At 40.7% G+C, this 16460-nt stretch overlaps 1 protein-coding gene across 2 annotated transcripts in view; it reads right to left on the bottom strand.

Annotated features, from left to right (window-relative positions):
- Positions 1 to 16460, bottom strand: part of PANK2 (pantothenate kinase 2) — a 107341-nt gene that overhangs the window by 28989 nt on the left and 61892 nt on the right. For both annotated transcript variants that reach the window (XM_087690247.1, XM_087690248.1), the window contains 2 exons: positions 9244 to 9356; positions 7917 to 8109 (listed from right to left, as the gene is read on the bottom strand). In XM_087690247.1, coding sequence (XP_087546373.1) covers positions 7917 to 8109; positions 9244 to 9356 — 306 coding nt within the window. The remainder of the gene's footprint in view (positions 1 to 7916; positions 8110 to 9243; positions 9357 to 16460) is intronic.

Genomic DNA, 16460 nt, shown 5'->3' with positions numbered 1-16460 from the left:
GTTGCTATATCCATTAGGATGAACATGTGCAACCATGACCACATATATCATTCTTTCTAGGATTTTGTTATTGTTCCTAGATCAGTCCGTCCATTTCATGGAGGGGGGTATGTAGGCCATCTCATAGACTATGCTTGATGCCCTTTGATCCATGATCCGACCTCCCTAGGCATTTAAATTGTCATTAAATGGAGTTCTTTCACCTAGTGTCCCACGCACAAGGTGAGACTAGAGTTAGGGTTTCCTAAGACGGTTAAGTTGTTAGGGCTTCATTTTATTATAAAAAGACACTTTCTACCTCATTAGCACACAAGTCTGGCATTATTCATTCTAATCGCCTTTGGCATTGTATTCTCTCTTACTCATTAATACATCACCTCTCATTTTGTAATATAGTTATTGTGCATCTTTTAATTAATGCTCTATCTTTCATTCTCTATCAATTATTCATGCAATTACTTCACTTGGGCCAACAGCCCTATCAAAAAGACCTCACATTCATATAGTGTCCATGATTCATCATACAGATTTCACTAGCATGAGGAACAGGTATGCTTCAGTTGAAGACTCTAAAATCATTGGGAGAGTTTATAGCTTGGTAAAAAGATAAACTCTTATGTTATCAAGATGGATTTCTTTTCATGGAAAATAAGTTGTATATTACTAAGATTTTAGGCCTAAAGTAATGGAAGAATATCATGTTGCTTACTTGGCTCATCGTGGTATTTTAGCCACAACCAAGGCACTTGAAATATATTTCTTTTGACCAAGTCTTGAACAGAATATTGAACAATTTATCAAAGGATGTCTTGTGTGCCAAAAGATAAAGTTTGTTCGCCAAAAGCCTACAGGGCTTTTGCAACAATTACCAATTCCGAGCCAACCTTGGGAAAGTATTGCTATGGATTTTATTTTTCGCTCAGCAAAATCAGCAAACATCGATAATGGCATACGGACTATTATTGATAGGTTTTGCAAAAAGCAAGCTCATTTCATTCCAATCAAGAAGACTATCAAGTCTCAATATATGGCTAGAATAGTTATTCAACAAATCTTCGAGTATCATGGGTTGCCACAATCCATCATGGATGATAGAGATCCACGAACCACTAGTCTCTTTTGGTGGGCTCTTTTTGAAAATTTCGATTCAAAGCTTACTTTTTTTATTCTTTTCACTCTCAAATAAATGTTAAAGTGAGATAGTCAATCTCACAATATTGAATATATTGAAGTGCTATTGCCATGAAGCCAAACAACAATGGGAAAAATATTTTTCTTTGGTAGAATATGCCTATAACAACACACTTCATACTTCCACGAGTGAAACACCATTTGGAATCATATATGAAAAACCACTTTTACTACCTATTTTTAAAATAAAAGACAAGATATTTCATGCCGATAAGTTCATGTGTGATATGGATATAGCTCTTGTCCAAGTTAGATAAGTTATCCAAACATCTCAAGAAAAAAAAAAAAAGCAACAAATATGTATCGAAGGCACTTAATTTTACTAGGAAATTGGGTATAGCTGAAATTTAACAAAGCTCATATAAAAAACTCTAACAAGCCTTCATCCCAAGTCACTAAGCTCACAACAGTAAATTATGGGTCATTTCAAGTCACTAAAAAGATTAATTATATTTTTAACAGGTTGCAGCTTCTAAATTATTGGAAAAATTACAGTGCTTTTCATATCCATCTTCTGAAGCCTTATAAAAGACCTCCACCATTGAAATCTATAATAGAGGATCCATTTGAAATAGATAAATAGGAAGAGATACTTCAACAAAAGCAAATAGTCTTCTATATGACCACGAAACAAGAAATAAACATTTCTAGAAAGTTTATTTTGAAATTTAAAAATTACTCACGCTTAGATTTTAAATAGATATCTAAGAGCATTTTAAAGACTATCCAAAAATACTTACAACTTATGAAGAAGTTATAGGACCAAAAATATTTCAAGTAACATCATGAGGATAATATCAATTTCAAGAGAAAGGGATGCAACCAATCTTTGTATATCAATTGTTATCGAGACATATTGGCTCAATGACTCAAATCAATTTGATATTCATGTACTTTGAAAGGGAATTTATATTATTTGAAAATTTCAAAATATGATTAAATGTTTATCTTTCTATTCAAGGATAGCCAATGGTCCGAACACCTTATAATTATACTTCGGTCGACATTGATGAGATACATAAGAGAAATTTAAAGTTTAGTCAGGACGGCCAAATTGACCAAAAATCTCAAATGACTAAGACTTTTACACTTTGGTAGTCATATTGACTAGAAGCCCATATAATGAGTGATTTTAGAAAGTGAGACTAGATGCTCATGATGAAAGAAACAAACCATCAACCAATGAACCTATATAATCGAGCTTGCCAAAATCTAAATTTGGTAACTCCTAAAATTTAGGAGATTGCTATTTTTGAAAGTTACTCAAATGAAAATTTTATTCTCATAAAAAACTCTGAAAATTCACAATGAACAATTTTCTCCTGAGCGGCTATCTCAAATTCTTAACCATTTGAGAGATTTTTAAAGTAGAAGATTTAGAAACTTCTTTCTTTACAAAACTAACATGTGGCATCTAGAATAACATATGCGTCATTTTAAAGAGAGAAGTATCCTTATACTAATCATTTTTATTAATAAACACTTGTCATTTGTAACCTCTACCTTTCACTTTTGAGTACCCAAGGCCCACATCTATATATTGAAGGTCTCTCTCTTCATTTCCAGTAAGCTCTCATATTGAAATTTTAGCCACATGTTTTGTGCTTGCCTATCTATCACTTATCCAAGAAGCACTTTCTACTTAGCTTGATCTAGTCTAAGCACTAAAGAAGAAAATCAGCTTGTTGCCCGGAGTATATAGAAATTAGAGTTTCAAAACCCTAATTTTCATAACTGTAACAAATCATTCCTTTGTATATGGTTCACCCTCTCAACATGGCATCCTCTTACACTTCGACACTTGCTCTCTCTTTTCTTGTGTCCTCTCTCTTTGACACCAACATCTTCTCTCCGTATGAAAGGTACGATACAGTACTATACAATAAAATATAGTGCTAAATGGTACCTTGTGATTTATAAGGTATGGTACGATATTAGTACGAAAAAAATTAACTTGATTTTTTTTTTAAACTATAAATCAGTAAATGATAGAGCACATATTTAAAGTGAAAATGGCCATTTCATTACAAAACAAGATGAATACATGGGGGTGGCCCTCGTGGTCACATACACTACGTGCAACATGCGATACAACTAGAGTCTAAAGACTAGTACATGCATGGATAATGGATCATAGTGACATATGGATACAATGATAGTAGATACAGAAAAGAGAGAGACCTACGAATCTTTAGACTATAATGAGGCATCACTATCATCATCGTCATTATCATCAGAACCATTTGAGTACTCATCATAAGAGTCTGAAGATGACTCCCGAGCATCAGATGATAAGACACTCTCATACTCATCCTCATTGATGAGGTTACCATCATCATCAAATGATGGCTCCCTAGGTGCCGCTTATGTAGGCAAGGGGAGGATATCATTATGAGGCACGAGATGGGGGCTACTAGAGTCTCGCCTTACATATGTCTGCAAGCTACTCAAACCACCCCTCCTCGATGTTGGAGGATGCTGAATGACCATACCCCTCCTACCACCTACTCAAACTCCTCACCCATGAGCATGCTAACTGCGAGTGTCACAAGTATTTGCTGGTATAAGCTCTTGATATAGCTCCGCAAAGACCATCTCCTCCTCCTCATCCATCTCCTGATGTACACTCGAAAGATTCTCGCTCATTAACTTTGTATCAACATTCACCTACACAATGCACATAAGATTGTAAATGTTGAAGTCTAAATTGTAAAGTATAGACTTTAAAGGTTAAAATAACAAATTTTAAATTTTATGGTTAAGTATTTACCTGCTTTGGACTACACATGCTCATTATAGCCCTCATTATGTGTAAGTTAATGCGGCAATAGACTAGCCACCCTAACTATCGTGTGCTAAGACGATTGTGAATCTTCATATGAATGAGAGAATAGGCACTCCAGTTTCTCACATGCACCCAAAGGGCAATCCTAAACAAGGACTCTCATGGCTAAGGGCTGAAGGGTCTCCATTATGTATCCAAAGTTGTGCCACCAAAATAGAGGCTTCACATGCAATTTTATACTCCAATAAGTGGGAGAAGCAAAAGCCACATGCCCTCTTTGATCCACATAGCATCCTAGCTCCTCCAACACTGCATTGTGGTCCTCCACAAGGACCACACAAATCAAATAAGCAAGCTGGTCTAAACGGAGCTCTCTATCGTCCATGATTGCCAGCGACTTGTAGGTCGGATGGGCTTATGCATACATGCCCATCTCCTCTTTGCTATCTCTAGAACATGTGCACATTATGTCTCTATGATCACCATACAAGCAAGTGCCTTCACTGATGCCGCTTTAAAGAAGTGAACGAGAAGGCCCATGAACCCCTCACAATCACTTATACACAGCACCCTATAAAAGAGAGTCACAACAACAACAATGGCACAGGCTTTTTGCCAAAATTGCTCATTGAGAGAAAAGTGTTACATGCCTTTGGCCTCCTCTATCTCATGCACATCCCACTCATTCCATAGAGTGGACACCACTGTCTGCACACCACACCTCATAAAAATGCTCGAGCAACAACCGCACATAAGCAAACCAAGCTGAAGAAGGCTTCTTCAACTTAAGTGTACTATGCTCGCGATACATCGCAAGCACCTTTACCTTTACTGTGAAGAAGGTGACAACTGATGTAGCTTTGCAGACCACCCTCTTCACCTACTTGAGATTCCCAATGTCCTCCATGAGGAAGTCCAAACAATGACTTGCACATGGAGTCCACACAATCGTGGAAAACTTAGCCTCAAGAAAACGGCCCATGCGCCAACATCGGATCAAGGGCTCTATCAATCCTCTTCTCTTTATCAATCTTCTTCCTCCTCATGTCATTGTATGCGATCCTTTACATGGACCCACATTGCCAATGGCTTTTACCATCTTCTTCCAATGCTCTTGCTTTAGAACATTGAATGCAAGATTGCACTCAATCATCATGTGTGCAGTTTCAACATCCGCAAGACGTACATGACCGGGAGCTTGAGAGAGAATTGCCTTCCGGTGCCGCATGAGCCTCCACTCTTTGTCTTTTGCCAGAGCTGAATGCAGATGTGGAGTCCCCACCACCAATGGTGGAGGGCTCTTCCACATCAGTTGAAGATACGCCCACATTTCATACTTCCTCATTAGTAGGCATAGAAGTTGGTACCAATACGCCACTTCCTCCTCTTGTGGATCCCCCTCTCATCTTGGCAAGAATCTCCTCCGCGATGTTTGGAGGGATTTCCTTGCTTGGAGCAACTTACCTCCACATCTAGGAAAGATGTTGGAGAAGCCGGGTTGCATCACCTGTATAGCGCTTCCTGTAATACTTGCACATCCAATGATGGGAGTTGGACTTCTTTGTATCCCTCTCCACATGGATGGCATGCAAGAGTCATGGTGCCGATGTCAGATGGAGAGGCCCGAGGGAGAGTGAGAGAAAGAGGGAGAGTGAGATGCTTGAGTCTTGACTCTTGAAAGTTGGTAGAGAGGGAGAGGATTGGGGTAAAGCTGAAAGAGCAAGAGTGAGAGAGAGGAGATGCAAGAGATTTGAGCCTTGAGCCTTGATAGGGTATGGGAAAGAGGAGAGAGTGAGAGGCTAGAGCTTCAGAATCACAAATGACCACCAAGATTCAAGATCCAAGAGAGGGAGACAAGAACGGGGAAGCATGGAAGCGAGGAGCACCTTTGTAGATGAAAGAAGGGTCAAAAAGTCAAAGAGGGGTCAACAATCAAACAAGGCTGCCAGCTAGATGGAATCCAAGGGGGGCTAGGGGAGGAGTGCATAGCTGGAAAAGGGGGTGGGCTGAAGTATTCAAGGCTTCTCAACCCCCTAAAGTGCCTCACAAAATGACATGTACCCAAAAACACACAAACAAGAATGAGTAGGAACATGTAGGAACATGTCAGATGCAATGGAGCCAAACGGGCTGACCCCCAAGCTTGGGAGCTAGGAACACACTGGTTTACAACCAAACCCCAAGGGCTAGCATCCCATACTACCAACCCACACCAGCTTGGTATATAGACACATCGGCCTATAGGCCAAGAGTCCAAGAGTGGTGATCAATTACTAATATACACAATGGGGCCTTCTTGAATCCTATAAATAGGACTCATTTGCCCTAACCTTGAAGCGCTTTTAATGCATTCACACTAAGTCACTTCATGACCACTGTGACCAATGCTCCTAGCACTTCATGACCACTATGTCCAATGCTCCTAGCACCCACTTGGATGTCCAAGGATGTAACAAGCTCTCTCCAATAAAAATATGTCCTTGCCTCGAATGCAAGTAGGCAATGTCTTTCTTGGACGGAGTCATGTGAGAGAAACACCACTATCCACAATCCACTCTTAAGCCTAAAGAGCCATCAGTGCCGCTTGCCACTTTAGATGTAGAAAGTGTGCCATCACCTCCAAATGAAGAAACACAAATGGTCCTTGGGCTTCTCCTTCTTGACTTGCTTCTTATCCTTGTCTAGGTAGTTCTTCTTTCGATGACCTGACTTGCCACATTCATGGCAAGTGGTGCCCTTTTGCTTCTTGGACTTGTTGTCCTTCTTCTTCTCTTTACCCTTCTATTCAACTTTTGCATTTTGACCTATAAGAGCCTCCAATTTTGCTTTCTAAGAATTATGGACCTTAAACTGGTCCTCCTGGTCGAAAATCATGGGAACTAACTCTCTTCCCACTTGATGGTGTCGATACCCTGAGGTGATGACAGAAGAGTAGAAACCACTGTATAAGGGTGGCAGCTGTGACAGAACAATCACCATCATTTCTTATGAGATTGTGTATCCAACCTTCTGGATCTCCATCTGCAGTTGGAAGAGCTTGTTGATATGCTCTCTCATAGACATGAACTTGTTCGGATCCAAGGTCTGCATCTGCACCCCCAAGGAGACCCTCTTCACAAGAGACATCCTGTTATATAGCTGATTAAGATGCAGTCATATCTACCATGCATTCACTATATGCTTGAGCAATGACAGCTAGTGTGAATGAGAGGAATATGAACAAGCCAATGTGAGCATTCAGCTTGTCCTAATGTGCCTAGGCCATCTCCAGCAGCAATTTTTCAGCTTGAGAGAGGGTTGAACTCTCCTTGACCAGACAGTCAATGGCTTTGGTCATAAGCTGAGCTCTGCTAGATCATACGGCTCCAAGCTGGCCTCCATCATCACTCACTAGATGCTGTAAATCTCTCCGTTGAGGTTCTAATCCTGGGAAAGATCCCATAGGACAAGGACCTTGCCATCCATGATGGCTTGGAATTCCACATCCACCTCAAAAGACATCGTATTTTTCCTGGCATGACTTTGCACATGCTGGATAGACCCCTCTAGCTCCAAAAACATAGCTGGCTATGACTTCCTTCACCCATACAGTGAGAAGACTTTACTGCTGCAGGCGATTAAAAAAATCAAATCTGCTCTGAAGGCTCAAAACACAGCCTTCTTCATGCTTTGACAGTTCTTCCTGCACATACAAACAGCAAACAAGTCTCCATTTGCACATGTAGCTAATAAAGAAAAAGAGCCTAGACAACTTATTTAGTCCCAGCATGTACCACTTTTTGACCTATGCTGTTGGAAGCACTCCTTTTCACTTTGAGCTTCTTAAACAATATTGGCGACTCCTAATTTGCTTTAACTCTTGACGATAAATGCCCCCTCCCCCAAACAAAAAAAAGGGGGGAAAGAAGCCTCTACCAAGCAACAGAAACAAACACTTTACCTTTTCATTGAGATCTCGAATAGGTGGACCTTGAATTTCTCCTCCTGCATAAGGTGCTCCCATAGGAAATCTTTCAACAAATTGATGAGCTGTAAGGTTTGCCAACCCATGTTTGTCATAGCTCAAAAAAGCACCTAATGCCCCCAAAAAACCCTCATGCCGTAAAAACATTGCTTCTGCTTGCCCTTTAGACCTGGTTAGAAATGTCTAGAATGATCAATTTCTACAAAATTAGAACTATGGATTTACAATATGCTGCAACTACTGCAGATAGCAAGTTTGCTCTGTATGCACCACATAGTTTCATGAGCCAAGGAAAGCAAGAATATGAGCTGTATACAATGTAACACTATCTATCTAGAAAGTCCCAAAGAAGGAGCTATGAGATGCCACTGATGAGAAACTTTTCAATCCACCTCTTTCAAAACACTAAGGGAAAGTGTGCGAGTTAAGATGCTCATAAGGGATACAGAAATGGGTGGGTGGGTGTGTTTGGGGGGCCGGGGGGTGGGGGGGGCGGGGTTACAGTGTATGAGAGCATCAAAGTGAGGTAAATGGAAGTGTTACTTCAGTTGACAGTTACAAGTAGGTGGATTTGCAAAAACACCCAAGCTAGGGGGGCATATTTCCATGTATAGAATAACCCCACGTCCCAGAGAGGGGCCTACAACAGGCCCCTCTACCCACCTGGGTATTCTTGCACATCTACCTCTTTCAAATGACTAAAGGCCAGCATGCAAGTTAAAGAGCACATAAGAGGTAACTGCCTGTCTGAGTCACACATACAACAAATGTTGACAGCTGCAAGAGAAGAAGATTATTCACTTTTACAAATAAAACTTGACAGCAAGTAAGCCCACCTTCAGTCAACTGATATGATTGTACACAGATATTGCTATAGGCAGTTTAATGTGCTGGTTTGGGTTCACATTCTACCACTGCTATTTTCTGATTGGTAATCATACATCTATCCAAGCTCCAAGCCTTTTGTTAAATTGAAGTGAATTGTTGCAGTAAAAGTACACTAAAGTAAAAATTGATCACCCATTTGGAATTCAGAACTAGGTGCAATTAGTCTTCTTACCCTAAATTGTGAGTAAGCAACTTGATGAACATAACACACCCCTACAAACCTCTCACTAAGTTGTACAAAGGCACAATGCCAGCTTCAAAGCTGACCTGAAATACGTAACCCTGCACTTCTTATAGCACAATCCAGGAATTGAAATTCCTGGACACTGTGACACATCTCCAATGGCAAACCCTTTGGGAAGGAAAGAATGCATGAAATCGACTGTTTTTCAAGAGGATTCAGCCCTGTACTTACCAAAATCCAACTGCAAAAGATATGGTGTCCATTGTATAAGCATGGCCACGTATGAAAAATCCTCCAAAGAAAATACGTTTTAGGCCATAGCGTAATGCATTAAGGTAAGCAATCTGCAAAAAAATGATAGAGTACAATTAAGAGCAGGAAAGAAACACATGCAAAGCTTGCTTACCTTTAACATGTTCCTAAAAATTTGAGAATCACCAGTTCTACGAATGTATCAACAATCTGCATACTATAATTTGAATGAAAGAGAGACAGTTCTACATACCTTGCTTCAAATCACAGTTCTACGAATGTATCAACAATCTGCATACTATAATTTGAATGAAAGAGATACTGTTCTACATACCTTGCTTCAAATCACGTACCCCAACAGAAAATAAAAAACATTAAGGCCATATCAGGACACAACAGTAATGGCAAGGTGCCCTTAAGTCGTCTCTCCCCCTAGTGTGCAGCATAACTTTAAGACATACAGAGCCTTATTTAAATTATGCTTTGCTTTCACCAACAGTAATATATTAAACAATTCTGAGGAGATTATGGCTGCCTCCCATCATGCACATCTTGTATTTTTGCCTTGTATTATATGCAGAGTTGAACGGTGTACCTACTTGTATGATGAGTGTTCCTCCATGTGAAGAGCATGTTGGGTGCCTCATGCTTTGAGGTCTCATTCCACGTGAATGTTACATGATGTTGGCTTTCTAGGTGATGACTTGATGATTACAGGTCTTCCCTGGTGTCTATAGAAACCATTCTTATGGAGCATCTTTCCTTTGATGCAATGTCTGGCTTATGTTTGGTTTGGGAGTAGGCACAGTTGGTTTGTGTGTATGTTTATGTGTTGGTTCAGTCATGCTTACAGGTTCTGTTTAGTGGCCTTGGAGTTCTAAGCCTGTAATCATATGGATTGTTGGGAGTGGCGTAGAGCTGGATATTGATGTGGATTGTCATAGGTATATGTCTATGTATTAGGGTGCCTCTGTGATAGCTTCCCCTTGGGAATTAGGACTTGAATGCGAATAGTGAAAACATTGATTATCATTTGTGAACATCAAATGCGCAGGCTCTGAATACGAATAGCAGTAGTAAATGTGACTAAACAATGTTGACAAATGGGGTGTACTTCTCACCCAACAGAAATCCAGAAGTTTCATGAGCAACTCCGCAAGTCTAGTATCTCCCCAGGCTTGATCAGGTGAGAAAGCTCCTCCGGTGAAAGATGACAGGATGTATAAGAAAGTATAACTAATGATCATAGAGGGTTTTGCAGTAATGTGCAGTGAAATCATAAAAGAAATGGATAAAAAGCTTGAGCAGATGAACACTTAAGATAGCCAAATACTAGAGGAAATGGCAAACAAAGACAGGATCATAATCAAGCTCAAAGATAAGTTTTAACGACTATAAGAAACAGTTAGAGGAGCATAAAAGGTCAACAAAACCTTGGAGGAAGGAGCACAAAGAACGGTATGTGATTTACATATATGGGTTGCAGGTTGGGGAAAAAGGGGGAGTCCATTGAAGAATGCCAAGGCCTTGAGGTCTGAGATTTGGTCCCCATCACAAGTGCATGGCAAGTCAATAAAAGCAATGCAAGCACAAAGCCCCTAATTTTTAATTTTCAGAAAAAAGAGGAGTCCACTGGAGGACAGAGAAGCCTTGAGGTCTAACATTTGGGAATCTAACATCCAGATCACAAGCGCATGGCAAATCAACAAAAGTAATGCAAGCACAAAGCCCCTAATCTTGAAATTTGCAGAAAGAGAATGTAAAAAGGCATTCTTAGCCAAAAGAGGGACCCTCAAAGGAGAGGGAGTGTATCTAGATGATGGCCTCGGTCCTCTCACCCCAGCCCACGTAGCGCACGTGAAGGAACATATACCAAAAGTGTTGGAAGCTAGAAAAGCACAAAAATGGGCTATCTATAGCGATCAAAAGGTGATCATCATTGATCGCAAGAGCACATGACAAGGTGCAACCTATGAGAGCCTGAAAGCTCAGTTTGAAATTGCAATATAACCTTATCTCTAGAGGCAAGTTAATTTGAAGACACACTGAAAGGAAGAGACATTGATTTTTACACAGAAACACACCAATGGATGGTTAGCAAGCTTCTACTAGTGCATGGATACTAATTGAGATTGATTTTCCATCCACATCCATGGACCAGGAAAGGCACAAAAGGTTCAAGAGATTGCGGCACTCCTCAAAGAGGAGCCCAAAGTTTTTGTGTTCCATAGACAAATAGCCAATCTTAGGAGGGAGGATCCACATCTTTAAATAGGAGCTTGTCTAGCCACTCAGCTCATTCCTTGTTTTGTAGGTTACCCTAAATCCTCCCGGCCTCATCCATTAAGCAGCTGATTCAGCCTATTGGCATGGTCATCTTGAGCTATCACCTTCAGTTTGGTGACTCCTATAGGCTGCATTTTGCCCTAGCTTGTTGATGTCATTATCATCAAGAACATGTTGTTTTTGCGTTGTCAACACTTCCCTTCGAGTATCTTGTAAACTCTTTCCTTCATTTACAGCATTTGTTCATTCACTTTTGAATTCTCTTCTTTTCTATTTGCGTTTGAGTTTTCATTTTGCGTTTTGTGTTTTGTGTTTTGCATTTGTGTTTGGATTCTCTATGTTTTAGTTGTGGTCATACATCAATGTTTTCTTTGTGTACCCTAGCATATCTCCATAAACACCTTGTCTCTGGCCCAAAACTAAAACTAGAAAGGGACTTCAAGCACAACTCAGCCCATAATACCCCGACGTGTAACATCTACACTATGAGATACATAGATGAATGCTACATGATGAGAATGCTGATGTAGCAAGGTACCACTTGAATAGCTTCCCTACTACCCTTTTACAAAGATGATGGTGATCATGCAATACAGAGGGTAAGTACAACATGAAAGGGAGGCCGATATTGAAGGCACTGCCAAACTCTGTAAATACCAATGGAAGGGTAGAAACACCCTCCCAACCATGGATGTCAATACCAAAGGCTGAGGAGGATCTAATGTTGAGCTTTGTGCGCTGCTGAGAACCAAAATGATGTAGTCACATGATGAAGGTAGACCTAGCATCCCTTAGCTGCAAGAGCAAAGGAGAATCAGCCATCTGGATGTGTTGAACATGTCCATACTCAATCTCCAGAAAAGGATCCTATGTTGACCAAGTGGCATAGGCAAGCCCAATTCTCAACCTCCGGAGAGGGATCCATGCTCATCGACAAGTGCCAAAATAGCAATCCACCATGCAAATGGATCTCATGGATGGAGAAGGAAGACCTGACACTCCCCAACTAGAAGAATAGGGGGAGAATCAGCCATCAAGGCACTCAGGATGTGTCTATACTCAATCTAGGGAGATCCAATGCCGACCAAGTGTGATAGGCACAACCACCAAACTAGTGATCTCTAACATGAAAAAGAAATAAACTAGTGGGGTACTCAATATCATTAAATAATAAAAACACCTCATGTGAAAGAAAAGAAAGACAAATTCTAAGATAGGAGAAAAACAATGTCCAATCTCGATAAAGAAGATACCATCCCCGTCTCCATGCTAATGGAGTGATAGTTACAAAGGCAAGAGTCAACAAATCAAACCTTCAGCCAAATTATCACTCGTAAATACTTGCAATGTTAGTCCTGAACTAAACTACAAAATCCAAAATGAAAGGATGAAAAAAGAAACCTAGATACCAGATATTTCATATTAAGATGCTTTGGATACTGTGCTAAATGAAAAATAAAGCTGAGTGAGTGATAGATGCAATAGAAATAAATAAAGGGTATCTGACTAGGTGTGCAGTGGAAGACTTGAAAAAAGGAATAGTACAGCTAAGTCGAAAGGAAATGTAGTCTAACTAGCCTAAGGTTCCTAAGAATGACCTAGGGCTTCTAAGAGACTAGCCTAGTGGAAGGTAATGACAAAACCAATCAAAGATGGCATAACGCACTGACTGAGGGGGAAAGCCAAGATCCACCACACACTAGTGACCATCCACTGGTGGACACGAATGCTAGGGGTTTGAGAAACGTCAAGACCTTCCTAGGGAAGACTCCCTCTCAATTGCCTTGAAGTGGCATTACCATTATCGAAAGAGGCTAAGGTTGATTTGGGAATTGGTATAGGAGTTTGCTAACCTTAGCTATGAATGGGGCGATCTTGCATGTGGGTGTACTGCATAATTATGGGAAACAAGGAAATTGGAAAGAGAAAAAAAAATGGGAACGAAAATGGAAACATCAAATATTTGGAATTTCGAGGGGTTTTCAGTAAACCAAAGGGATGAGAAAGGCAAAAACAGAAACGGAAACAGTGAAACAGTAAAAACGTGGTATTTTGGGGCATTTCTAGTAACTATGGTCTAATGCCCTTGGCCTTTGAGTAACAATTGTCATCTACATGGCCAATTTTCTTGCCAAATATATAGAAACTATTCTTTTTGGGCAAATAATTCCAAGAGGGTCTTTGTGAGATTTGGATTTTATCAGTCCCTTTTTCCTTCAAAGAAGGAGACTGAGCATTGGTATTATAGAACATGGTCTACGGTCCATGTTTAGGATCAATGGAGGAGGGTAGGACTGGTTCTAAGTGGCGAGGTTCCTATCCACTCCTTGAGTCCTTCAAAGAAGGAGATGACTTATCAGTACAAGAAAAGGATTCATGTGTTGGAGCAACCGGGGAGGGTGGTATAGTGTGCAAGAGGGAAATACCCCATACAACAAGACCAAAGGAAAAAGAGCGATGCACTTGTGGATATGGAATGGTGCATAGTGCTGAATGGCATTCCCAGCAACAAAGCACCGAGGTATAAAGTGGTACACATTTGAAAATCTAGTGATGCCTTAAACCTAAATGTGCATGAAAGACAATGTGAGCTAAGACTAGATAGCCTATGGTAGGTCTAAAGTGGGGTTCTAGAGTTAAAGTAGACGAATCTAAAGGTGCAGTGAAAGTAGGAGGGAAGGGTGGGAAATATGAAGGTGAATGTGAAGCACCAAGCTCATATACTCAAATGAAATAGAGGATGAAGGATTACCTTGTGGAAGACCTCTGATCATAAAGTGTTATTCAAGTCCATATTGGTAACAAACTAGATTTCCTAGGTGACTTATAGTTAGTCCTTGCATAATTGACGGAGCAACATTGGTACTGAACTAAGTCTCCTATGTGATTTACAGTTGGTCCCTACATAAAGGAAGGTGCATACATTTCCCAAGTGAATAGTCTTTCCTCAGCTTAGATGTGATGGTATTTAACAGCACTAGGCTTGGTTAACTAGATTCAAAGCAACAATTCACTTCTGGCAACAGCACCATAGAGATGGTCAAACCATATGTATATCTGTGTGCGACTTTCAAAAGGGCCACACTTCTCCATGTGATTGGCAACAACAGCCACATTTGCACAAGGCTTTGCAGCACTTGGTGCATTCGAATGGCAATATCCTCACGTACAGTTTTAGGAACCATGCACCAAATTATGGTTGTATAACACTCTAGAACCTTGTCTCTACCACATGAGAAGAGAGCCACTACCATGACACGATGGGTCTGAGAGAGACTTCTACAATGGTTGGCAGGCCATGTCAAGATCTCTAACCATGACGATTGCATGCATGAATTATTGCACGCCATCTACACCACATGATATCGTCTGTAGATGTGGCATTAGTAGGCATAGAGGCTCTCTTCCAAGCAATGACCTTCATACAAACATTGTGGGAGCTCCTACAGCAGGGATACTCGCCCCACTCAACACTTCAAGACCATTAGTAGTAGAAGGGGACAAACTTATTGGTATGCTCAAGTGTGCAAACGGTTGAGCCAACATGGATAGAGTCCCCCCTTTAGATAACATCCTAGACTATCCAAAGCTTGAACTTGGTAGATCAAACTTGAATCAAGTGATCGGGATGGATATTGAGTAGTTGGAATTTGAGAGGGCATGGATGGTTGTGTGCAGCAATTGGGTACAAAGATGACACAATAAAAGACACACTTCCTAAATCTCTCCCAAGATGGATTTGTAAATTTGTCACACACCCAACATAGATGGATACACTTATCACATGGTCTCAGCTGTGCCATTGGCTAGATACACACCTCATCACACCAAATAAAGACAAAGACTAGAAGTGACAAGGCCATTGCAACATAGACCTCTTCTGCCAACTCTGCATGATAGACAAGGAGATGGAGGAGCACATGTGTTGATGCACCACTCACTATGAGATTAGGGGGATATACTATTTTTCTTCCAAGAGGGACTCAACCCACTATAACGGGTCATGAAGTATGAGGACCAAAGGTACTATGCTTGTTCTTACTAGAGCTGAGGCCGCACAAAGAGGCACTTTTAAGAGGTTGACACACACCATCCTTAGGTCCTACATAAACACCCCTCGCACCTTCACTACAACTACCACTAAAGAGCCCAATCCTCCACCAGCAAACCACCACACCTACCCTCCCCACTAGTAGCTTTTGGAACAGCCATCCTCATGAGAAGGCAACATTAGTGAGCCATTCTTCTATGCCAAGCGAAAGGCCAACAGCCCCCACCAAAAAGATGAGCTCACCACTTGCTTCACCATCAAATTGGATCTTTCATCATTTGGTACAAGAGGCCCCCACGCTATCGTGCCACTACGCGGGCACAATGTGAAAAACTCTGGAGTGTATCATCATCCGACTTTCTTATTGATGTAGAGAGTCAATGTGATCTGAATCATTAGTGCTAGTGTCCGTGGCATGGATGGTCCAAAAATACTAGATTTTTGGACAATTTTAGCCTATTTTTAATATTATTTATTGTAATATCCTAGAAAGCTAGGAAAACATCTAGATTAGAGTGGCATGCAAAAAGCAAGTTGCTTTTTCAGCTAGTTTTGGGATTTTTCATAAAAAAGAAAGAGGGACGAAATCGTACGGGTCGCGATCGCAGTTGAAAGGCTGAAAACTGCACTTTAAATTTTTTTAAAAAGGAGTGAACTAGGAGATTTTGGACTAGGTGTCTAGGTGTCCTACGGTTTAACCCCCCTTTCAAAGCCAACGGAGCCATCAGATTTGGGTTCCGAGCAGCAGAGAGGAAGCTGTTGTTTGATCCACGTTTTTGGTCTACAAGGGAGATCCAGGAGATCTAATGCTTGGAGGTTGCTTCTGAGTAGTGCTAGACAAGGGATTTCACGTACTCTC

This window comes from Lygodium microphyllum, chromosome 12 (genome assembly GCF_053477565.2).
Source record: "Lygodium microphyllum isolate KBCC chromosome 12, Lygodium_microphyllum_v1.1.10, whole genome shotgun sequence".
Lineage (NCBI taxonomy): Eukaryota > Viridiplantae > Streptophyta > Polypodiopsida > Schizaeales > Lygodiaceae > Lygodium > Lygodium microphyllum.
This window is presented reverse-complemented; position numbering and strand designations above follow the sequence as displayed.